The 27,291-nt window shown below is 35.6% G+C and overlaps 1 protein-coding gene across 2 annotated transcripts in view; it reads left to right on the plus strand.

The window, feature by feature from the left end:
* Positions 1-27,291, plus strand: part of Apoltp (Apolipoprotein lipid transfer particle) — a 6,186,292-nt gene that overhangs the window by 5,321,231 nt on the left and 837,770 nt on the right. For both annotated transcript variants that reach the window (XM_081762641.1, XM_081762640.1), the window contains exon 56: positions 19,631-19,762. In XM_081762641.1, the coding sequence (XP_081618767.1) occupies positions 19,631-19,762 (132 nt within the window). The remainder of the gene's footprint in view (positions 1-19,630; positions 19,763-27,291) is intronic.

Consider the following 27,291-nt stretch of genomic DNA (forward strand, 5'->3'; position numbering starts at 1 on the left):
CCGGGTTCGATTCCCGGCAGGAGCTCATGTGGTTCGAATTCCACGTTAATCAGTAGGTCCACGTCTCATATAGCCTCCCTGCTGAACGGGACGTTAAACTCAAAATCACCTCAACTGAACACTCACCTCAACACTATTGCTGTGTATGTAATGTAATTTTTCATTATATACTGTATAGTGAAAGAAATAAAAACACTGATCACATATGAATCAGAAAATGCTTGAAAGTAGCTGAAAATATAAAATCTAGAAGAACTGCTGGAAATAACTTTGTAAATGATTGCTCCCATTGAGAGACCTACACTTTTCCTCATTCCAACATCTTTCTCTTTCTGGAGGAGAAAGATCTTGCTTATCGCAGTGAGTATGCATTAAAATTGAAATCGAAACAAGAAAAGGCTTCAGCCTGGCTGGGACCCGAACCCGGGTCCACCAAGTAGAAGTTCAATGCGCTAACCAGTCACCCACAGCGCCATTTAAACTTCCAACTAAACTAATACCTAGTTAAACTTGTTTCAAGAAAAATATAAACAAGATACTCAAATATAACATAAACAAACAAATATAAATAAAATATAAATAAAATATAAATAAGAAAATATAAACAACTTGTGTAAGTGACTTAACATGGTCGCTTACTCTGAGGGAAGAACATAGACTGAAAGTATTTGAGAACAGGATCCTGAGAAGAATATTCGGACCCAAGAGGAACGAGAATGGGGAATGGCGGAAGCTTCATAACGAGGAACTACATAGTTTATACGGTTTACCCAACATTGTTAGGGTCGTCAAGTCTAGGAGGCTTAGGTGGGCAGGTCATATAGCTAGAATGGAAGAAAGTAGAAACGCTTTCAAAGTCTTGACTGGTAGACCCATAGGAAAACGACCATTAGGAAGGCCTAGGCGCAGATGGGAGGATAATATTAAGATGGATCTCGCAGAGATAGGAATACAAAGTAGAAACTGGATCCAATTAGCTAAGGATAGAAGTCAGTGGAGAGCTTTTGTGAACGCGGCACTGAACCTCCGGGTTCTATAGGCCATAGAGTTAGTTAGTTTTAGTAAGTGACTTAATGACTTACTCAAGATTTCCTTGTTTAACTCAAAAATAAGTTATATAGACGTTTCTCAATGAGGAAAAATCACGAAACGTTTTTCAATTTGACGATACCCCATTGTCAGGGCCATAAATTGTGGGGGCAAGGGGAAACTCCCCCTAAGAAAAGTTCACCGCCGTTCTAGGGGGACCTTTTTGAGAAAAAAAAAATTCTTACTTCATATACGATAGGAACACGAAATTAGAAATGAAGCATCAAATAGGATCGCTCCATTACATAAACAAATCAAAACACAAAAGGTAAAAAGAACAAAAATGAGTCTTGGACTCATTTCAGTAAAAATGTCTACTACTAGGGGCTCTGGAACTAATATTTATTCGTATGGCTTTGACATTTATAAATATTGTTCCCTTAATAATTTTGTAATGTATGGAATAGGTTCAGGGAGTAACTAACAGAACCACAGACCTTGCCGTGCGGGAGCGCCCACAGGCTCCGAAAGGAACATAAATATTAAGAGAAAGTTGGAAAGAGGGGACCCAACAATCAGAAGAACACGTTTCTAAGGGGCCGAAATAAGCTTATTAATGCTTGCTCCCTCTCAGAAAAAAATATAAGTTAGGGCGCTGGTCATCCGTTGTAGGGATTGTCCCAATTTACATTACATTTCGTCTTTTACATAACTTCTAATTTTCAAAGGGGATAAAACGATAGAAATTATTTTCACATTATTTAAATTGCATAAACACGCGTAGAAATAGACCGTTCTATGTTTATGTTCCATAACTACTACTTTATTTTCTTATGTTCATATGAGTATTTTGTGGCAAATTGAGGCCACATGATCATGACGAGCAATCCACTAGGTTTTCGAATTCATCTGAAGTGCAAGGCCGGAATTTTAACTATCCTCAGCGTTTCTGTGTTCGTGTTCTTGTAGTGTTTGGAATACGTCGAAAGGATATGAGGTGCGAGTGCCGAACAATACTCCGGTTGAGGAAATTTGTTTAAAAGAAATTGTGAAAGCAGGAAACTCCCATTGGAGCTACTTGTGTTCAAATCCCGTCGTAGCAATTATTATTTTTTTGAATGGGAAGATAATGTTTTTGTAATTGGTGTTGTAATTATGTTATTCCGTTATTATTATTATTATTATTATTATTATTATTATTATTATTATTATTATTATTATTATTATTATTATTATTATTATTACCACAATGGAGAGAAAAAGTAACATAGTCGAAGGTATTTATACCAACACAAAAGATATAGAGTATGTCAGATGTTGCTTAGGTTTACACATGAATAATACTATTACGTTTCTGGATTTACAGATAGTATTATCATTTTTTGACAAGGAGAAATGGAATATAAAAATTTGTTAGCTGATAACCGTAATGCATTTTGTTTCGCACTTCTTCTAGGTAGAAAGGTGATGTGACATCCTAAATAGGATCATTCCCGTGACTAGCGTTGTAATTTCGATCACAATTTGCAATTTGTACCCAGCTATGAACAATTCCTTTGAACTCATTTTTGGCCCATACTACAAGAGTAAGGACGTATTTAGCCCTTATGTATTCATCAATTCTTGTCCAAACACGTTACTTGCGAGACGGTTATGAAAAAAGTTGATACAGATGATGTAATTTTGTGTTCTAGTTATTTCACCTGTGAAGCAGGTCGTCCCAACTCTTAGACCCAGACAAATTGAATATCTTTCATGTTAGAATACACCAGAAATATCAGTTTTGTAGACCAAAATTTTCTGAATTGCCACACCCGGAATCGAACTCCCGTCAACAACATTACGAAACTAACGCTTAAGCCACTACTCTAAGACATCGCTGTTCTGGAAGAAGGAAAAAATGGAGCTGTAGTGAAATCAGGAATTACACACCTTTAACAAGTTCAGTGTAATAATACTGAAACTTTCTGATTTCAGTCGTGAAAAAATGTATTATGCAGAAAGAATATTCCAGAGAAGTCAATTTTAAATTGACAACTCATATGTACGGATGCGCTGTCATATGCTTTCGCCTCGGCCCCTAATTTTTCACTGCACGCCATTGGACAGATTCTTATATTCATTGGAATCTGATGTTTAGGGGCACTGGATTATTTGTTTAAGTTAATTAATTTAACGAACCTTCCTTAGTATCTTGTTTCCTATTTTTCGCGTTTTACTCACTTTTACAGTTTTTCCACTAACAGTTTAAAAAGAGAGACAAAAACACAGAAATATTGAGGAGAGAGAAAATCACAAACACTATTCGCACGTTTTTCCCTTGCCTGAAGTAAAACAATAAAATATGGAGAATATGGAATTTTTGGCCTTCCATCTTCTTTGAGTCAAATCTGTAAAACCAAACCATACGAAGAGCAATACCACTACCCAAAATGGTCAACATCTTTGCTCAATGGTCAACATCGTAATGGCAGTTCTCTGCTCTCATACCTTGCCTTCAATTCCTCAGACAAAGATAAGAAAAAAAACTAGTACTTATGTTAGGTATCAAAACACACACTATTTCTACACGTGTTGATATAATTCAGAGAATGAGAAAATAATTTCTATCGTGTTTTCTTGTTTCCAAATCAGAAGGTAAGGAAGAATTGTAGGGATGGGCATTAGGGAGTTCGAGCGAGTTTTTACTTAAACTCGACTCCACTCAAAACAGATATTGACTAGAGTTTCGATTCGAGTCGAGTCAAAACGAAGAAAATCGAGTCAAATGCTGTGTGTTGTTTCAAGTACTTTCTTCAAGTATCCTACATAAACAATATAATTATTATAAATGATGCTACTACTACTTCTACTTACTATTATTATTATTATTATTATTATTATTATTATTATTATTATTATTATTATTATTATTATTATTATTATTATTATTATTTTACTATGGATCCGTATAGTAAAATTGCTAGCTTATTTTAATGAAAAAAGGGTAACGAAAACCTAAAAAAATCCTTGGGCAGGGTTTGAACTTATGCCAAAAGGTATTTTCATTAGTAGAACTTTGCTCTAGAACACTCGGCCACGAGGATCGACCGCAATTTTAGTTAATATCAACTATATATACTTCATGACTCTTAATGTTCTATCTGTATCGGCAAATAAGATTAGAGGATATCTGAAATTTTTGGAATCCCCCGTACAGCAAGGTCTGTGGTATCGGTAGTTACGCCTCTGGGCCCGTTCCATACACGACAAATTAACTAAGGAAACAATACCGAAAAATCTGATAATAATATACGAATATATATTATTTCTAGTGACCCTAATGGTAGACATTTTTTTTTACTGAAATGACCCCGTGATATTGGTTTATTTAAATTTAGTGTGGTGTTCTGTTTATGCAATGTAGTGAACCTGTTTGACGCTTAACTTATTATTTTATTTTCGTATCGTATATGAAGTAAGACAATATTGTCTTCAAATGCGAACCCTTGAACGATGGGGAGCTTCCCTGTGGGTGGGGGGCAGTGGCTTCCTGTCCCCACAAGTTATGGCCCGTCGTCGTGGCAATCATTTTTTCCTACTTGGAAGGTATTGTTTAGGTAATTGATTTTTTAATTCTGTTATTCTTATAATAATAATAATAATAATAATAATAATAATAATAATAATTATTATTATTATTATTATTATTATTATTATTATTATTATTATTATTATTGCAAAGTCGAGACTTGGCTACATATTTTATATTTTATGAATTTTCTGATCGGATTTTAAGCCTTTTTGTTGAATAATCCACTGTAGGGGGTTTGGAAGGGGGAAATATTATCCTGTTTCTTTTCATTTGTTTACTTGCTTGCTGCACCAAACCTGGATACTACTTTCACCTTTCTATATCTACGGGAAGTACCCTAAAGGTTGTGATGTTCATACGATAATAAGTGAATAAGTGGTGAGATCAATGGACTTTGCGTATTAAGAACATTTCAAATTCAGGTAGGCTGTAAAGTCATGACGTATTTCGGTAAAATATGACAAATGATGGTTTGTGGATATATTAGAGTTATTCGGATCATGAAAAAGTTTGTCATGAATAGCTAACGTAAGATGTTGAGCGTTTTGTGTAGTAGTACTGCTGTTTGCTTGGTTTATTTTTACAGATTTGATCAGAGGTGGTGTGGGTCAATGAAAACTTGACTCATCACCCACCTTGGCCCACTCTGACCCACTACTCCCATGACCCACTTTGACCTACAACCCACCATGAACCACTGACCCACTAAAACACATCGTCATCAACTCTGACACATGATCGATGTCCTCTTTTCTACCGACTAAACAGTTTATACTTGCAACAAAACCAGGTTGTCAAATTCAAACTAATCGGAGTTTGAATTAATAGGGTCAGTCCCTCAAGCACCGCTCTGTTTCAATAATGATGAATCGGACCTTTGCGATATAAAATGGTAAAGTGTTTCTCATGGACAAACTTACGATGAATTTCAATTGAATTATCATGCTCTAATTATTTCCTTGTTGAATTGTCGATACTTCTCAGTGAAAAAGCGGATGAAATTTGAAACTATCAAATCAAGGTACGTAGACCAACATACAGAAGCCTACATTACAAGTTTTATGTCTATGTTTCTCACAACTTTATGGGTGGATTGTTCTGTGCTCTAAGCGCTCCATATCTTTTAACAATTATTATAAAGCGCATGGTAAGCATATATGGATATATGAAGCGAAGCACTGTATTTTTTGTTGAGTTGAGTTGAGTTGGTTTTCAGTTTAACGTCCCTTTCAGTTGCGAGGCTATATGAAAACGCAACTACACCATGTCGTAAACGTCGCCAACACGTAGCTTCCCACTTGCGGGTAAACGTCGATCTTCATTATAGAGACGAGTCGAAGGATTGCCGTTAGTGTCCCACTGCCTGCAGGGTTTCGTTGAGTCGAAACACATATCCCGCGTCGGGGTGTTGAAGTTACCACCGCGTCGCAGCGCGGACTTCGTTTTGGTCCGCGTTCCTTCGATTCGTCGCAGAGAATCGCGAAGGGACCAACATGAACTATCGCCAGTTGTGGGCATGCGGTTATTATTATATATATTTTCCTGAGGATTTGTTTCTAAAGTGAGCTCCGGGCGTCAAGACTAACCTCTGCCTCAACATCATGAAGTGAAAAATCTTTAGTTCGATAATTGTATGATTTAGATGGAAACTGTCGTCGATTATTAGAAAATGAGTATGGGAGAACCAGGTACGTAACCAGGATTTCGTGAAAAAAAGGGGGGATAGTGACATGAAATACTGTGGTCATCTTACGAGGGGCTCGATCATTCCAAATAATTTTTCTGGAATATATATTGGGTCGTTTAGCCAGGATTTCGTAATGGGGGGAGAGTGAAATCAAATTCTGAAGACACAGGAGATCGATCAATCTAAACTACTTTACTATCAACATATATTGGTTTCTGAGGATATGTTGGTAAGTATTTTAATGAACTATAAATAAATCTCAAGCAAAATTAAAAAATAAACCTTACTGAAAAAGATTATACAATATTTACATCCTTCCTTGGTTTATTCAAATATAACGATTTTCCTTTCATTATGACCTCAATTATTATAAAAAGTACATACTCAATAATGTGTTGTAAAATATTTTGCAATATCTGCGTTCCTTATTCTGTTGAATCAAAGGTTAATAGAACGTTCTTTCCACACATAATTTTGTTTTTATTACTCCGTCAACTACTGTCTGTTGCAAATGACAGGTTAAAGGAGTAGTAGAAATTGTTTTTGAAATAACATGTTTGATATTGCAAAAATGCGATGACGAAAAATTATGATAAAAAATGTTAAACAACGGCAGTGTGCTTTCGGAAGCTTGAAATCTCCATGACTAGTAGCAGACATTCTGAGAATTCCGCACCTTTTCTATAAATTTCAAATTCCGTGACTCCTAGAGGATAAATCGATCACCTCGCAATCCTGTGTTCAAGTAATACAAATTTATTCGTAAGAAAGAGTAACCAAAAGCTTCCTGTAATGTATTTTTAACGCTCATCCTTGTTTTATTCATTTCATTTTGTTTCATCTTTTCCTAATATATATATATATATATAATGGAAAGATAGAAGACTCATAAGAAACTTATACATGAACCAACAAGTAAGTGTTAGGATCGGGAAAGAACTGACGGAAGAGAGTGCAATTGGAAGGGGAGTTCGACAAGGATGCTGCCTCTCGCCAACACTATTTAATGTCTATCTAGAAGAAATAGTGAAAAAGAGCCTACATGATGATGATGGCATTTCGGTAGGAGGTAGAATGATTAGATGTATAAGATTTTCAGACGATATGGCGCTTGTTGCAGAATCTGAAAAGAAGATCAATAAAATGTTAGAAAAAATGAGAAAGGGCTTTGAAGAATATGGGATGAAAATAAATGTTAGAAAGACAAAAGCCATGGTGATTGGAACGAAGGGGTCTGTGGGGAGAAAAAAGTAGGAAATATAAAAGTAGGAGGGGAGAAAATAGAACAAGTGAATAGTTTTCGATACCTGGGTACTGTTCTTAGTAATGACATGAAATGCGAACGTGAAATAAAAGCAAGGATAGGAATGGCGAAAGAAGCCTTTAAAAGAAAGAAAAGTCTGTTTTGTGGGACCTTGAACAAAGAGTTGAGAAAAAGACTCATAAAATGCTTCGTGTGGAGTGTTGTACTGTATGGGGCGGAAAAATGGGCATTACGTAAAGGTGACGAAAATCGACTGGAAGCCTTCGAAATGTGGGTGTGGAGAAGAATGGAAAGAATTACTTGGGTCGAGCGGAAAACGAATGCGAGAGTGTTAGAAATGGTGGGTGAGAAAAGAACACTTTTAGATATTATTAGGAAGAGGAAGAGAAACTGGTTGGGACATTGCCTGAGAAGAGATTGTATTGTGAGGGACGTCCTAGAGGGTATGGTGGCGGGAAAGAGAGGGAGGGGCGAAAGAGACTACAATTAATGGATGATATTAAAACAGAAAGATCATACGCGAAGACGAAAAGGTTAGCGGAGGACCGTGGAGCATGGAAGCTTCTCAGCTGCGGCAAGTGACCTGCCAATAAAGGCAGAATACCTATGATGATGATGATGATTTCCTAATATTCTTCATTTCTGTTGTCGAAGATGGCGGGGGGTCCAACCCCCCCGGACCCTCCTTGGTTACGTGACTGGGAGAACTATGAAATAAGGTAAATAGACACGGGTCATTTTCTTATAAACTTACATGGCGAACGCATCTTATGTTATCCCAAACAGTTATCGTTTCATATATAAGGTTAAAATAGCATTTTGATTGACCAAATTAAAAAGATCTCAACAATTTTTCCCTTTACAAACGACGTCTCCTTCATCGCCTCCGTGGCGAAGTCGGAAGAACACCCCCCAGGAATCATAAGGTTGGTGTTTCGAGCCTCCTCTGGGGTACTTTTCTGGTATTTTTTTAGCGTTTCTTAGACTCACCTTAATGTAATCAAATCACACATATAGGCGATTTAACATATTTTGGGGGAGCAATTTTATGGTATATTGGCGTTTTGTCGCGTCAGAAGATGCTGTCTACAATGCAGTGAGCAGAGAGGGTCGGTGGTTCAGAGTGCGTCTTAGTGAGTGGTTGGTCACGTTGTGTGGTGCGTCGCAGTGCGTCACGGTAGATGGTCGCAGTTATTCACATACTGTTGACCCACGACCCACTGATCAACTCCAACTCTGGATTTCACACCACATAGAAAATGGAAGACCAAATATTCCATGTTCACCATATTTTATTGTTTTACTTCAGGCAAGGGAAAACGCGCGAATAGTGTTTGTTATTTTTACTGTCCTGCATGTTTCTGTGTTTTTGTCCCTCATCTTAAACAGTTAGTGGAAAAACTGTAAAAGTGAGTAAAACGCGTAAAAATAGAAAACAAGGTACTGAAGCAGGTTCGTTATATTAATTAATTTAAAAAATAATCCGGTGCCCTGAAACACCAGATTCCAATCAATATAAGTATCTGTCCAATGCCGTGCCGTGAAAAGTCAGGGTCCGAGGCAAGTGCATATGGCAGCGCCTTCGTACATATGAGTTGTCAATTTAAAGTTGACTTCTCTGGATTATTATTTCTGCATAATACTATACTATTTTATCATGACAGAAATCAGAAAGTTTGAGTATTATGACACTGGAATCGTAAACGTGTGTAATTCTTGAATTCACGACAGCTCCATTTTTTCCTTCTCCCAGAACAGTGGTGTCTTAGAGTAGTGGCTTAAGCGTTAGTTTCGTAATATTCGAGACGCGAGTTCGATTCCGGGTGTGTGAGTTCAGTAAATTTTTACAAACTACTAAACTGATACTTCTGATGTATTCTAACATGAAAAATGTTCAATTTGTCTGGGTCTAAGAGTTGAGACAACTTTCTTTACAGATGAAACGCTGGCAACATAAAATTACGTCATCTGTATCAACCTTCGTAACTGTCTGGGAAGTAACGTGTTTGGACGAGAATTGATGAACACATAAGGGCTAAACACGTCCTTACTGCTGTAGTATGGGTTAAAAATGAGTTCCGAGGTATTGTTCCTAGCTGTTTACAAGTTGCTAATAATGATCGAACTTACAATAGGGATCGCTAGTCAAGAAACTGATCCTTTTGTAAGATTTCACCTCACCTCTCTACTTAGAAGAAGGGCGAAACAAAATGCATTACTGTTATCAGCCAACAAATCTTTATTGAACCCAAGTAGTAGCAAAGATAATTTCCTGCTTTCACTTTTTTTTCAAGAAATCGCCCCAACCGGAGTACTATTCGCCACTGGCACCTCATGTGCTTTCGACGTATTCCAAACACTACAGGAACATGAACACAGAAATACTGAGGACAATTGAAATTTCGATCTTGCTCTTCAGAGGAACTCGAATCCCTACTGGATTGTGCCTCATGATCATGTGGCCTCAATTTGCCACAAACTCCTCATATGAATATAAGAAAACAAACTACTAGTTATGGAACATAAACATAGAACTGTCTATTTCTACACGTGTTGATAGAACTTAAAGAATGTGGAAATAATTTATGTCTTCTTTTCTTCTTTGGAAATTATAAGTTATATTAAAGACGAAATGAAATGTAAATCGGGACGATCGCTGCAAATGATGACCATCGCCGTAACTTAGATTCTTTTCTGTGGGGCCTTTGGCGTGGGAGACACGGGTTCAATTCGCGGCGGGAGCTCGTGTAGTTAAAATTTCACGTTTATCAGTAGGTCCATGTCTCATACAGCCTCTCTGCTCAACGGGACGTTAAACTCAAAATCAACTCAGGCGTGGGAGGCCGGGGTTCGATTCCCGGCGGTAGCTCATGTGGTTCGGATTCCACGTTAATCAGTTGGTCCATGTCTCATATAGCCTTGCTGCTGAACGGGACGTTAAACTCACAATCAACTCAAATCAAAATCAACTCAACTCTTTTCCGGGGGGCGGCAAGAATTAAAAAGCTTATTTGGGCCCCTAGAAAAAGTTGATTTCTAATTATTGGTTCCCCTCTCTCCAACTTTGTCTTAATCCCTGTGGGCCGAACGGAGCCTGTGGGCCCTCCCCCACGACTAGGTCTCCGCTTCCGTTAGTTACTTCCTGGGCCCATTTCATACATGGCGAAATTAGTAAGGGGAAAATATTGATAAATCTCAAAGTCATACGAATAAATATTACTCAAATGGGTCCACGACTCATTTTTGTTCTATTTACCTTCTTTGTGCTTTTTAGTTTATGTAAAGTAACGACCCTATTTGATGCTTCGTTTCTAATTTCATGTTCCTATCGTATATGGAGTAAGAAAAATTTTTGTCAAAATGGGCCCCCTCGAACGGCGGGAGCTTCTCTTAGGTGCAGTTTTGCCCACACAAGTTACAGCTCTGCCGATGACGTAGGATCAACTTGAAGACAATTTCGTGATATTTTCTTCGTTGAGCAACGTGTATATAACTTGTTTTTGAGTTAAACAAGGAAATCTCGAGTAAGTCATTAAGACACTCACACAAGTTGCTTATATTTTCTTATTTATATCTTTATTTATATTTTGCTTATATTTGTTTGTTTTTGTTATATTTGATTATCTTGTTTATATCTTTCCATAAAACGATTTTCAGTAGGTATTAGTTTTGGTTGAAAGTTAAGTGGCGCGGTAGGTGAGTGGTTAACACATTCTACTTCTGTTCGGTAAACCCGTGTTCGAATCCCGGCGAAGCTGAAACTTCTTAAGTGTTCCTCTTTCAATCTTAATTTCGATGCATACTCATTGTGATAAGCAAGATCTTCTCTTCCCTAGAAAGAAAAAGACGTTGGAATGAGGAGAATTAGGGAAGGTCTCTTAATGGAGGCAATTATTTACAAATAATTTTCAGCAGTTGTTCTAGATTTGATATTTTCAGCTACCTTCAAGCATTTTCTGATGCATATGTAATCAATGTTTTTATTTCTTTGAATAAACATTATATAATGAAAAATACATTACATACACAGCAATATTGAGATTAACATGTGATGTTCATTGGACGACACGCTCTGAACCAGAGAGATTGATCTCAGAATGGAGAAATGTTTCTTGCGTCATCTACTCACAATTTTACTTGGATAAAGACTTGACTCAGTGCTACCAACTGTTGTCAGTTCCAAGAAAAGTTACGTGTAAATTGGATTGCATCTGTCTAGGCGTTCTCACAACTGGAACAGACCTGGGCCCCAAATAATGGAATTAGAGCGCTTATGCGGGGAATTAATTTTGTGGCTGGATGTACCATTGCGTTATATTGAGTTACAACCTCCCCTGCATACACAAGCTTGGATTTCCCTTGTGCCATACCTCAAGGACGTATTTCTTGGTTTTAGTTACTCGCCTATCGCACGGAGTACCTTGAAAATCTCAGCCTTGATTTTTGAAAACTACAGTATATACTTATATTGGTGATCACGACATTTTGGGCTGTCTCGTAATAAAAAGAAAACAATTGTCCTCTCGTTATCTAGACGAGACGAGGTACACTAAAATTACCCCACGAGATGCACTAAAATTACGAGACGAGATGCACCTCTGCCCTGAGCAACACTAAAAGTACCCACATTACATTTCTCAAGGCTTTCGCTTTCCAGTCTAATCAGGCCATTATTTCAAAACGAGTTAAAACGAACTGAACGAGCGAGCGAGCCATTATCAAACTCGACTCAACTCGAAACTCGACCTCGAAAACAGCGACTCGGCTCGGAACCCAACTCAAGAAAGTTACCTTTGACTCGACTCAAATTGGATTCGAGTCAAGTCGAATTTAGGCTCGACTCGTGCTCATCCCTATTCGTATTTGTATTTTATGTTTACACTTGAACAATTTCTACTCTTTTTTATCCGTTTACCTGCTGTTTCTGGATTTCTCTTTCCGTGTCGTTCTTTATTTACACCATGCACTATTCTTATTCCCACCTTGTGCCCCGCTTCAATGTCTTTTCAGTTTAGGCTTTTCTCCTTACCTTGACTACACATGTGATTGATTTATTTCTTGCTTTCCGCGCACGAGCGATGAAAAAATTATTATTATTATTATTATTATTATTATTATTATTATTAATGTATAATACGCTATCATTTCTGTAATTTTCCCCTATTGTATATTATTTAGTTTATTAATGGGCACTAAATTGTCTCGAGATCATCGAATAAATTAACTTCGGCTTGCACTTTGCTGGAAATATCATTGCAGGAAGAACATTGCCGGTTCGTTGCAAACATCAGTGCTAAACTTAGCAATATTTAGCTTATGATGTTGCATGAGAAGATAATGTAGGGGTGAAGTGCTGGACTCCTGAGTAATACAGCTAATCAATATAGCTTCAAATCCTTTTCAAGTTATTTTATTTTCAAAGGAGTCGTGAAGAATCAAAGAGTGACTCCTCATACTAAATGAGCAATCCTTAAGAAAGTGAACGCAAACACTTGTATCATGATAGAGACGGTTTACGCATGTTAATTGGGAAAGGACTAGGGAATTACTAGGACATTCGAAACACTTCGTTCATCTGCAGTATGCAGTTTTTAATGTATCGTTCTAAGGAAAAAGCACTACACCATTTGCACTCCACCAAAAAGCACTACACTAACTTTGGCTAGCGCAATTGGTGGAGTAAGATGGTCTCTGCAATAGGCACATTTCTGCCTATTGTAGAGAATCACATGTGTGAAATTCTGAAGAATTTCGTTTTATCGATCACCGCCCTCTGATTAGATATACCTGCTTCCTCGTTTTCATTGTATCACTTCTCTAATAAATGTCACTGGAATTTTTAACTCATTTTCACGTAACATCTCAAGCCGGTAATACGCTCTTTTTTACCACCTCTCACGTGCTGTATTCATTATTAAAAATCATTCAACTTGTAGTAGGTTCGAACTGACGTCACTTGTATTTTCAATTTAGCGTCTTAGCCACTATATTCCTGCGCTATAACCATCTAGAATATGAGAATTAAATCAATACGGAGAAACCGGAGAAAAAGGAGTAGAAACTGTCGAAATGAGAACATAAAATACGAATGCGAACATATATTCCAAAAAATAACGTTTACCAAGCAGTGATCTCGGTATAGTGGTTAAGGCGCTACATTACAAATCCAAAGGAGGGAGGTTCAAATTGCTCCAAGGATTATATATATATATTTTTAGTCTTTTAAAAATGAGGCATACAGCACATAAGAGGTGTTGAAAGAGAGTGTATTATCCGTTTAATATGTTAAGTGAAAACGAGTTAACCGCTTAACTTAAAACCACGAATTATTACGTTATTTTTGTTTTGCACTAAAATTATGAACACGAATATATTCGTGCAAAGAAAAAAGATCTAAATATTAATTTAAACGACGAATCCTTACGTTCGCCATACGCAGCTGAGTGTATGGGTGTTCTCTAGATGTCGGTAAGATTCATTTAACTATTTTTGGCTAATATTTTGCATTGAAGGCCAATGCTTATTGACGAAATGACTAAATTGAAATAACATATTTACATTGTACCGAGAATTCATTTGTTTCTTATTTCTCTTTGAAATAATGGTATCTTTTGCAAAACAGAATACAATAATTCGTGGTAGATTGATTGCAATATTGACTTATATTGAGCTCATTTTCACCCACTGAAGTTTTGTCAAGATGGACAGTGAAAGTGACTTCGATTTAGAAGTTAGCGGTTCCGACACTTCAACCACATCGTATGCCAGCAGTTCGTCTAGCAATGAAAGCGAAGATAGTGATACAGGTTTATCTAGTGTGCGACAGTGGATAGAAGTGGACTTAACATGTCGATTGCCGCCGCCACCTCCACGATTTCCGTTCACAGAGAATCCCGGTATCCAAATGCAAGGAGATCCAGAAAACGTGTTGACATATGTGAACTACTACGTTGATGACAATTTGGTGAATCTTTTTGTAACCGAGACTAACAAGTATGCTAAAGAAAAGAATGTGTCTCCGTGGCGCGATACAACCAGTGATGAAGTGCGTGTGTTTTTGTCTGTTATATTGCTACAGTTTATTGTCAAAAAACCCAACTATCAGATGTATTGGTCTAAAAACCCAACTATCGCGACACCGATATTCCGCCAAATACTTACCTACCAGAGGTTTCTGGCAATAAAGAAAAGCCTTCGTTTCTCAGATAATGATGCATATGATCCAGACAGTCATCCCCAACCTAAACTGAACAAAATATGGCCAGTTGTCATCGATCTAAATGAAAAGTTCAAAAGTGCGTGTATTTTGGAACAAGATATTACGACTGACGAGAGTCTAATGTTGTACAAGGGAAGACTGGGATGGGTACAATATATGCCACTGAAAAGGGCACGTTTTGGGATAAAAACATTTATGCTGTGTGAGTCCAAAAGTGGATACGTCTGGTCATTTATCATATATACAGGAAAAGGAACTTTGACGAAGAATATCATTCGTTGCCGCAGTCAATGCAAATTGTGATGGCGCTCATGAAACCCTTTTTGATGAAGGGTTACTGTCTTACAGTTGACAACTATTACACTTGTCCAGCACTGGCTGATCATCTTATTGCTAACAGAACTGATATATACGGAACTGTTCGACCATCACGAAAGGACATACCACCTACATTTCGTAATAAAAAACTCAGGCAGGGAGAAATGGTTGCATTCCAAAGAGGCAAAGTTACTGTGCTTAGATGGAAGGACAAAAGACAGGTGTGTGTTCTTAGTACCATACGCAATGCTGAAATGCAGAATGTGCAACAGAGAGACAAAGATAAATTGAAACCAGCTGCTGTAGTCTCCTACAACGATACTATGGGAGGTGTTAATATTACAAACTCGGAGAGCGCAATAGCCAGAAATATCCTAGAAAAGGCGTCTTAAAGATTCGACTCGCCGTATATATGATACGACGCCGAAATTTATCAAGTGAAGGTGAGGAGGAGTGTGGAGCATTCACGATTCACGCGTAAAGGATCCCGAGTTCTATTCCCGCTCGAGTCAACATGTTTTTACTTTATCCAAGAAGTAATCATTCATAACTACAAGTAAAATATTAACCAACCATATATATTTAAATGCATGAAACAATAGTAATTTTTAAATCAGTTGTAAAACTTTTCAATGTTCCACGTGAACCAGATACGAAATATACCCTATTTCGTAAAGTCGTTAAATGAAAAATGTTCTTGACGATTCGTGTCTATATCTGTTGACAGAGTGCGAATTGCAAGGGAGATAATTCGAAAATCTCATACATCCAGTATTCCTAAGCGGATTTCCCCCACATCTCCCTTGCAATTCGCACACTGTCCACAGATATAGACACGAAATTTTGGGTACAACGGCGGTGGTAACCGTAATACAACAAGTGGTATCAATATATGTATGAAATAGGTTATATTTTGTATCTAGTTCACATAAAACATTCAAAAGTTTTACAACTGATTTAAAAATTACTATTATATCATTCATTACAAACATATGGTGAATTAATATTTTACTTGTAGTTATAAATGACTACTTTGTTGGTAAAAAGCAAAAACAATTTTACTCGACACGGAATCGAACGCTGGACCCTTTACATGTGAGTCGTGAATGCTCTACACTCTGGCACAGCACCACTTGGTAATTTTAGGTATCGTATCATATATACGGCGAGTCGAAACTTTAAGACGCTTTTTCTAGGTTATGTCTGGCTATTGCGCTCTCCCAGTTTGTAATATTAACACTTTAAATGTGAGCTACTACCTCGCGAAAGATTGCCCAGAAGTTCTTTTACAAAGTCTGCTTTTTCCTTGTTATATATACTCATCAAAGGTAAGTAAATAGAAACAAATACAATAGATGAAGAAGGAGGAAATGGGAACCTAAAAGTAAAAAACTCTTAGCTTGACATAATCCGTAGTGTAGTCAATATTTTGAATACAAGTTGTGTTAAATTAGTCATAAAATTATTAAATTCAAGCCTTATACCTTAAATGTATACGCATTAAAATGGTAAATAAGAAAATACAGCACCCTTTCTATATTAAATAGAAAGGAATAAGTACCTAACAAAACAAAAAAGTTTATCTTTATAAATTCTGCCCTCCAAAATACCTAAATTACAATTTCAGTTTCAAATACCTTCATCCTATGTATGAAATGTCTTTTTTTTATACATGCGCAACATAAAATCTAAACAGAACAGAATTAGGTTGTTGAGCAAGACTACTACGCATTTTCAAATTGTTTGTTCCTTGTTACCAACTATATAACTGTAGGAATACACACAGTAAAGATTAAAAATATAAATAACACAATTCCAAAGTATACTAAAATCATCCTCTACGTAAACTGTAATAAAAATATTAACTTTATCATACACATCAATTAGTGTAACGTCTAATTTCACATTAATACAATAGGACATGCAACAAAAACGATCGAGTCTACATGGTAAGTGCTGGTATTTCTATCTCCAGTTTCATATACTTAAAAACGCAATCACATATTTAGCTATAGTAATTTCCTGTAACATACAAAAAACTAACTCTCTCCCGGCTATATATATCATGACAGATAGTAAATATCATGACAGACTGTTAGTTCAAAGAGTTGAAGTTCCAATCCTATTTACGTAAGATAATACTTATTTTCATAATTCAAATAATAATAATAATAATAATAATAATAATAATAATAATAATAATAATAATAATAATAATAATAATAATAATAATAATAATACATGGAAATATACGATAATTATAATACAAACTGTATTAACAATGCAGAGTGCTGCATATAAAGAAGATAGTTCAAACTTGCAAGGAACAGCAAATATCGTACAGTCAAATGCTGGGCCCGCAATCAGTTTCAAATAATCCATGCTTCCGGCAAAATAGCGACATACAAGTACCAGCATGCAACCTCAGCTTGTAAACATACCTAGTTCCGGATAGTATCCGTATGCCTGACACGCATCATAGAAATATCCATATTGTAATAATATAGTTTTAGTACTTTTTATAAACATTTCTTCAATAAATCATGCACAATAGTTATACTTTCTTTATAAAATTACATTATCAAATTCATATATTCACGGAATAGCGGGCATGTCATCAAGGGTAAGTGAAAAGGTATGTAATAATTTTCTCTTCCTACCTGAGTTAAAGTATAAAAGAGCCGAGAATCCATAGTTTGTAAAAGCTAGTCCCAGCAAGCCTGGCGGGTAACGATCATACAAAGTGAGCCGGTATCTATACTGCCGTCCTAAACGAAAAGACCTTAACTCCACATTTTTCGAAAATCGAGATATTAGTATGGGTATGTTCGTAGTGCAATTCTGCATCTATCTAAAGTGACATTGACGTGGTTTGACCAATAGGTAGGGGGTAGTGAGGTCATGAGTGTTTACCTTATGTTCAAAACTGTAACTGAAAGTAAGCAAAAAGACTTTACGTGGCAATTCATAAGAAAAAAATATTTAACTGTATTACCACACAAATTTTAGATCGTGAAAATATATTTAATAAAGTTTTACTGAAATACAACAAATTGGAACGTAGAGCCTAAGCCTAAACGCATTTTGCTTATTTTCTCGAAACTATGTGAAATGGAGATAAGGCCATTTCGCTTAGCAGGTCAGTATAAATGAAAAGCCGCGACGGAACAAAACGGTAATAGCGCCAGCGGAAAAGACCATACGTGCGTCACAAGGAAAATAAGAAAAAAAGTGCTTCCAAATGCTTAATAAAAAAATAAACATGACTTTCTAATGCTTGATAAAAATTAACAGGGCTTTCTGTGGACTGTTAAAACATGAACTGAGCTTTCTATGGATTGTAAAAAATGAACATGGCTCTCTAATGTCTAATAAAAATGAATAGGGCTTTCTATGGACTGTTAAAACTGAACAGAGCTTTCTATGAACTGTTAAAAATGAACGTGTCTTTCTATGGACTGCTAAAAAAATAAACATGGCTTTCCAATGCCTAATAAAACTGAACAGGGCTTTCTGAGAAGAAATAAAAAACAAATCCACGTTTCTAAGGAATGACAAAAAAAATTAATGGTGTTTTTTTTTAAATAAAAAGGTAGGTGAATTATGGGTAAAATCAAGTCACTATAGGTCCACAAATAAGTAAAAAGACCCCTTTAAGGTCATAGAAGGTATCGTAATCCCCTATATACCTCTATAACTGTTCCAAAGGATAAAAAACATTTTGGTTCATAACTTGCCACGATCATATTTTGAGGGTTATTTAAGTTTGAAACGCATGCATTCCATTATCAATAATTGCTGGATTTAGGTTTATCCAATACTTTCTGACAACCATCTATGTTGGATAATTCGTTTTCAAAATATTCGCAGTACTGCTTACGTCATACCATCTTGTACCGGTTGTTGAAAATTAGACTAACACCACTGGATGGTCTGGAGTATCGAACTGGATTACAATCAAGGTCAAATCAGTATCCTAACCGGTTGCCAATTGTCGTACCAGATTTGCTTTACATCAAAGGCGACAAATCCAGTAGAATGGATATTTCTGCTTATTTCCTACACTCAGACCGAATATTGAATTATATTTTCTTGAAATTACTTTCATAGAGTTTTAAAGTTAAATATAATAATGAATAAATTAACTCAATGTTCCAAATGTTGTGCATCACTTTAGTAAATTAATGAACTATAACTGTAAGTAGAATGCAAATTTGAAAACCATACTCTAGGACAGTGGTCGCCAAACTTATGAAGCTTCTGAGCTACCGTACAGCTTTCAAATCCACTGTGAGTTACCGACCAAATTAACTACCATTTTAAAAAAATACATTTTTATGGCCTATAAAGTTATATTTCAAGGTTAGCCAACCGGAGCTTTAACATGATCTACCAAAAATGCCCCCGCGAGCTACTAGTAGCTCTCGCGATCGAGGTTTGGCGGTCACTGCTCTAGCATTTATACTGGTCGCAACTTAACATTGTACAACAACAAAAAATGCTATATAGTACATAACAGTTATTTTAATTTTCTTTCAGGGAAATAAAAGAGTTTGAAAGGGATCTCGAAGAATTGAAAATATTCATCAACAACTCATATCATCAAAACGAGTTCTATATGAAGGACATCATTCAACTAACCCTTGCTGTAATAAATGAACTGTCACTTAGGTAAAGTTTTAAGAGAAAAAATACGTCGATAACAATCATTAGAGTTATATATATATATATATATATATATATATATATATATATATATATATATATATGTGTGTGTGTGTGTGTGTGTGTGTGTGTGTGTGTTTGTGTGTGATGGTGATTGTGGTGTGAGAGAAAGCATTAACGTTAATCCATCGCATTTAATAAACTAATGCATGTTTATATGGTATCCACTGTTGTAAGTCATATAGGTTGCCTACTTTTTTTTCAGGTCTTTAGTAAACTGTGTGATACCATATTTAATTTACAGAGACTCCTACTTAATCCAATGGTAAAAATGTTAAAACACCAAATATTTGGACTCTAACATATTTTTTTAATTATTAGCCACTTACTTTCTAAGTCCAAAATCATATAGAGGGTGATAATGAACTATACCGACAAACTGTAAGAGGCGATTCCTCACATCAAAATAAGAGAAAAAGTTCATAGCTTCAGAGCTAGGGCTGTAGAAAATTTCAAATAAGCTAGTTTTCAACAGGTTCTATTTCGAATTCCAGAAAATGTGGATTGTGTCCTTATCAGCGTAAAGGAAGCCACGCATATAGAATCCAAAAGTGCATACTTAATCTATTTTCAATAGTTGTACAGAGTATTCCCTACAGGGTGTAGTTCACAGATATGCTCTCAATAGATTTTTCAGATATGCCCTGATTTCAAGGAGGGTCCAAAGTAGGCAGGAGGTAAGCCTTGACAACAATGGACATCTAATGCTTCGGAGGAAAGCAGGAAGTGTTAGAAACCGGCAGCTCCATGTTTTCTTGTATTCATAATAACGTGTGATGCGATGTATTTCGTCACGGTATATTTCAAGTTCTCTTCATTTTCAAATGTGAAAGATAACTTGCATTTTTCCCAGTACTAGAGACCGTGCTGCAGACTATCCCTAACACTTCTGACATCGTGCCAAAGGCTTCCGTGTTCAATACTATCAAGACTCATCGTTTGCCTACTTTGGACCAATCATAAAGTCATAGCATATCTCAAAATTGGGTTGGTGGCGTGTCTGGTAATTTTACTTTGCATGCAATACTTTGTACCAAATTTCACGGAAGTAAATCCCCACGTTAAGCGGGTTTGCATATCCAGGCTCTTAACTATGAAAACATTTACGATCACTCCAACCACAATCATTTCACAGATTCTACCTGTTGTTTATAAGTTATTACGACGTAAAATTGAATGTAGTCTATATGGGAAAGACACTTATGCATTGCAAGACCTGCAACGCTCAAATATTCACCCCAAATTTATAGTCGTGTCGACATAAAAAAAAGTGTGGAGCAGGAAACCACTTTACACAAAAGTCTAAAGAAACTCAGTGAAGATGTACGAACAGGTCGAGCGGTTTGGGTTAATAGTATATCAATCATAAGTTTATGTGTTCAAATCCTGTAGGGACCAATCGTTTTGTTTTTTACTCTCTCTCTCTCTTAAAAGTGTGTTCCTATTCTCATCAGAGGATTGAGAACATTTCTTTGAATAAATCTTTGGCAACTACTTTTCTCTCAAATTCGATTATAAGGGAACATTATATCAATTGCAAATCTAAAATCCACAGCTGAAAACAAAATATTAAGTATGTTCAATACTTCATTATTATCCTTTGATTTCAAATGAAAAGCTATTTATAAGCATTTATGATTTCAGAAGATTCTCCCCGTGTAATGCTCAATATATGAATGAGAGAAAATTGATAGAACATTATTAGTCCACTTTGAGAGTAATCAAAGGTATGGCCACAAATTTATGTCTACAGGGTCTCAAATTCTCCCACAGGTCATGCCCTGAAATCATCACTGTTTGAAGGGTTTCCTTAACAAATATCTAGGTAGAATATTACATTTATTTATCGTTCTGCGTTTTGAAATGGCAAAATCATAATTCTGAAGAGAATTATGATACGATAAGCGTAAAGATTTATAGAACTAATGAAGTAAATATTATTGTGTAAGTTATCCAGTTTCTAATCGGATTAAAACTGGAATATTAGTTTGCATCGCACTTTAAAGTAAATCCTCTCTATATATAATTCTTACTGGAAAACACGTTTAACTCCAATTACGTGATCAATATTTTTAATAATATATGTTTATTGTAATATTTTTACTATTCAATATCGTATACACTTCATTTCCCAAAGCAAAACCTCGCAAATGTATAGTGGGCTAGTGAATATTATCAAATAAATTATTATTTAGTTTATGTAAATACTGCATCGCCTTATTTGAAACTTCGTATTTTAACTAATAATAATAATAATAATAATAATAATAATAATAATAATAATAATAATAATAATAATAATAATAATAATAAAATCATAGTCATATCTTATAAGAATTTCAGGCTTACTTAATAAATGAATTCAACGTGGTCTCTATTCGAAGTTCTATTTATTCAAATCCGATACAAATACAAGGAGAATCTTCGAGAACAGGTAAAAGAAAAGTGTTACTTTCCTGGGACTGGAACTAACCTTTAAGAGTTCTTTACAATTTACAGACAAATGCCTTAGACACTTAGTTTCTTTTCCTTAAGTTAACTGATTCACTGAACGTATCTGAGTAATTTGTCTCTATTTTCAACTCGCTTATACGCGTTTCACAATCATTTCCTTTAATCTTGTACGACAGGAACACGAATACAAAAGCATCTAGGACAATTAAAAATATTATAAACTTCCCACACCGGGAATCGAACCTGTACACCAAAGCCATACGTGCCAGCCACTAGACCAGCAGTAAGAACGAATGAAATACATTTTAAAGTGTCTGAAGTTTACGACTATTTCGCCATGATGTAATATGTCTATTGACGTTTTTATGTTTACCGTATTCGTTACTTTGAGGAATGATCCATGTTATTTATATAGGTTGTATTACCTATTTGTCCATAAATATTAAGTAAATTATCAGAATTATTCATGATCTTCCATGGAAATTCACTGATGCATGCACAGTGGACAGAGCGTATAATTGGAAGGTGAGTTCAACAGAGATTATGTATTTCGCCGACATTATTTAATAGCTATGTAGAAGAGATAACGAAAACGAGTCTACCAATTAAAATGGAATTTCGGTAGGAGATAAAATGATGAAGTGTATACGGTCTCGGGTTGATATGGTTGTTGTTGCAGAATCTGAAAAGAAAATTAAAAATATGTAGAAAACTTGAGAAAAGCTCCTGAAAATATGGGATGAAAATAAATGTTAGAAAGACAAAATCCATGGTGATTGAAACGAAGCGATCGGTGTCAAATATAGAAGTAGGAACGGGAGAAAACAACAAATGACTAGTTTTCGATATCTGAGTAGTATTATTAGTGATGATATGACATGCGAATGTGAAATAAAAGCAAGAATAGAAATGGTGAAAGAAGCCTTTAGGATGAAGAAAATACTATTTGGTGGGACCTTGAGTAGAGTTGAAAAACAAATGCTTCGTGTATTGTACTTTACTGTATTTATAGGGCAGAAACATGGACATAACGCAAAAATGATGAGAAACAAATGAAGGCTTACGAAATATGTGCGTGGAGAAGAATGGAGAGAAGCAGCTGGGTCCAGAGGAAAACGAATGAGAGGGTGCTAGAAATGGAAGGAGAAGAATATTATTAAGAAGAGGAAGAGATACTGGTAGGGATATTGTTTGAGAGGGAACTGTATCATAAGGGATGTGCTAGAGGGTATGGCGGCAGGAAAGAGGGGGAGGGGACGAATTAGACTATATATGAACATAATTAGTCTATTGGCGATATCAAAAAAGAATAATCGTATGTGAAGATGGAAAGGTTAACATGATCGTGGAGCATGGCAGCTTCTCAGCCGCGGTAAATGACCCTCTGGTAATGGCGGCATACTTTTGCTTTAATGATGCTGATGATGCACAGTTGAAACAGAAAGATCCACTTTAATGTCACTGCTTATACGAATCACAATTCAAAAGTCTACAGGCTGTCAAAATGCCTTGCTCTAAAAGCTGTAGAGAACTGTCTGTTACTATGCGAGGTGAAACCATAGGTCGAATAACTATGGGACAAACTGCCATTCAGATAGCTAGGGCTGTGACAAGAAAACAGTGAAGAAATTGATTTAGTGGTATGAAGAAAGTGGTGAATATTTCACATCTCGGTCAAGAAGTGGGAGACCAATAATAATAATAATAATAATAATAATAATAATAATAATAATAATAATAATAATAATAATAATAATCCCAGGTATTTATATATATATTTCCAGCAAGACTTTAGCATACCCTCCCAGTTCTGTAATATTTTTTAAACCGTCATTATAACATTGTCAAGCTAAATTTTAAAGAATCATTATAAGTGGTGCTTTATATATTTAGTTCACAATTTATTTCTGATAGTAGCTTTCGCCCCCTTACTCCCTCTTCATGCTTAACCAAGAGTAAGTTGCTCGTCCTCAGGTTTGGAACCGCTGCTTCCATTAAGGAATTCTGACAGCCTGTTAGAAATTTGCATCGGAAATAATATCAGTAAATTGCATTCTTCTGTTTCTACTACGCATGCACCAGTGAATCTAAATGGAAGATCATGAATAATTCTGATAATTTACGTTATATTTATGGACAAATAAGTAATAGAGCATATATCAATTACATACACCTTCCTCAAAGTAACGAATATGGTCAACATTAAAAAATTACCAGACATTATATCAGTGTGAAATATATATAAACTTCAGACACTACAAAATATATTTCAATCGCTCTTACCGCTGGTCTAGTAGCGAGCACATGTGTTTTTGGTGTATGGGGTCTCGGTTTCGATTCCCGGTGCGAACTTTAGAATTTTAACTGTTCTAGATATTTTTGTATTTGTGTTCCTGTGGTACAAGCTTAAAGGAAATTGTAAAACGTGTATAACCGAGTAGAAAATAAAGACAAATTACTCAGATACATTCGATGAGTCAGTTAACTTAAAGAAAAGAAACAAAGTGTCTAAGGCATTTGTCTGTAACTTGTAAAGAACTCTTAAAGGTTGGTTCCAGTCCCACCAAAGTAACATTTTTCTTTTACCTGTTCTCGAAGATTCTCTTTGTATTTCTATCGGATTCGATTAAATAGAACTTCGAATAGAGACCACGTTGAATTCATTTATTACGTAAGCCTGAAATTCTTATAACATGTGGCTATGATTTTACTATTATTATTATTATTATTATTAGTTAAAGTATGAAGTTTCAAATAAGGCGATGCAGTATTTACGTAAACTAAATAATAATTTATTTGATAATATTCACTAGTCCACTATACATTTGCGAGGTTTTGCTTTGGGAAATGAAGTGTATACGATATTGAATAGTAAAAATATTACAATAAAATATTTTATTAAAAATATTGATTAAGTAATTGGAGTTAAACGTGTTTTCCAGTAAGAATTATATATAGAGAGGATTTACTTTAAAGTGTGATGCAAACGAATATTCCAGTTTTAATCCGATTAGAAATATAACTTACACAATAATATTTACTTCATTAGTTGTACAAATCTTTACGCTTATCGTATCATAATTCTCTTTAAAATTATGATTTTGTCATTCAAAACGTAGAACGAGAAACAAATGTAATATTCTACCTAGGTATTTGTTAAGGAAACCTTTCAAACAGTGATGATTTCAGGGCATGACCTTTGGAAGAATTTGAGACCCTGTCGACATGAATTTCCCCCTTCGTGGCCACATGCTCGATCATGCTCAAAGTGGACTAATAATGTTCTATCAGTTTTCTCTCATTCATATATTCATCATTTCAAGGGGAGAATCTTCTGAAATCATAAATGCTTATAATTAGTTTTTCATTAGAAATCAAAGGATAATAATGAAATATTGAACATACTTAATCTTTTGTTTTCAGCTGTGGATTTTAGATTTGTAAATCATATAATGTTCCCTTCTAATCGAATTAGAGAGAAAAGTAGTTGCAAAGATTTATTTAAAGAAATGTTCTTATTCCTGTGATGAAAGTAGAACACAGTTTTAAGAAAAGAACAAAAAACTAATACTTCCTACAGGGTTTGACCACATAAACTTATGATTGATAGACTATTGAACCAAACCGCTTTCTTTATCGTTATTTCCCAAGGCATCTTGCACACCGGAAAGAAATTGGTCGTTTAGATATAAGACATAGACGACAAATACAAGTAGAATGTTGGCACATGAAAAAGTTATTTAAGAACAATACAAATCACTTCATCATATTACATATTTGGAGCTTATTAAAATAGACAAGAACTTGTAAAATAGAGACAGTGTTATATAGAAATTTAGAGGTACTACAAATATGATCTTACAAATATTACACTAGTTATATCGTGTTAAAATGACGCAGTCAGAAAGTTTGTAAAATTCTTGTGGAAAGGTACCATACCAAAAGTTTTTCACCTGGTGCGTTTTAAGAATTCATGATAATCCGTGAAACTTACGTGACTGCGACTGGAATCAATATAGTATAAGGTGTGTGCTATTAGCCAAGTAATTGCATTATTACAGGTTGGAGGGTACAATGATAATCGGGTAAGGTAATAATATCAAGTGTAAGATGGCGTAGAGGTATCCAACATACGATAGCAAGAAGAGCACAGTTTTAACCACACATACAATACTAGCTGGCAGCAGGTGTATCTGTGGAGAATGGTGTCGGGGTGGCCACAGTGGGAACACGAATTATGTGGTAGGCGATGGATGTCGAACAAACGTTGATTAGTAGCATGAATATCATGCACAACACTATACCATGAACTACGTACACGACGTATCGGAAGAAAGTTTCTATGAATATTAAACCATATGCGATTCCAGTTTCTACCATTATGTGTCCGCTGTACTCGTATCGTAGTTGTAGTAGAGGTCATTTGTAAAAAATACAGACAAAGACCACGAGAACAAATTTCTCTGATCTCATCATGTTTAGATAGACAACTCCAGGCTATGACGAATTGAGATATATATAAGGGTGCTTATGAAGGAAAGGAACATTGGGTGGATTTGGAGCAGGTAAGGTGGGCGTCCAACATTGTAGCCATTGTTGTGTATGACTATGGTCCAAATGATACAATTTATAGCTGCGTATTAAAAATAATATTTTACACTTGGGTCGTACATTGATTAAAGGAAGGTCACCATTGTCTACTGGTAACAACATTACTACCTGTGGAACTCTCAAGAAAAAGTCGCACCAAATAAACCAACCAATGGTCGATTGCACTCTTTTTTGGCAAATAAGTCCGGAAGTGGACATAGTTGTGCTGTATACCATAATTGAGAACATATATAAGTATTTACATACCATACTCTCTGGATTAAATTCAGGTGTCGATGACGATTGTGCAGAACAACTGTCCTCATTTTGTTGATTATTGACGTCCGGACTGCCTCAGAGTCTGGATCAAGATTACTCGTAAAATTAACGCCTAAAATTTTTAATTTTCTTCACAATTTTTGAGTGACAGA

The sequence above is a fragment of the Thermobia domestica genome, chromosome 6 (genome assembly GCF_964235325.1).
Source record: "Thermobia domestica chromosome 6, izTheDome1.hap1.1, whole genome shotgun sequence".
Taxonomy (NCBI): Eukaryota; Metazoa; Arthropoda; class Insecta; order Zygentoma; family Lepismatidae; genus Thermobia; species Thermobia domestica.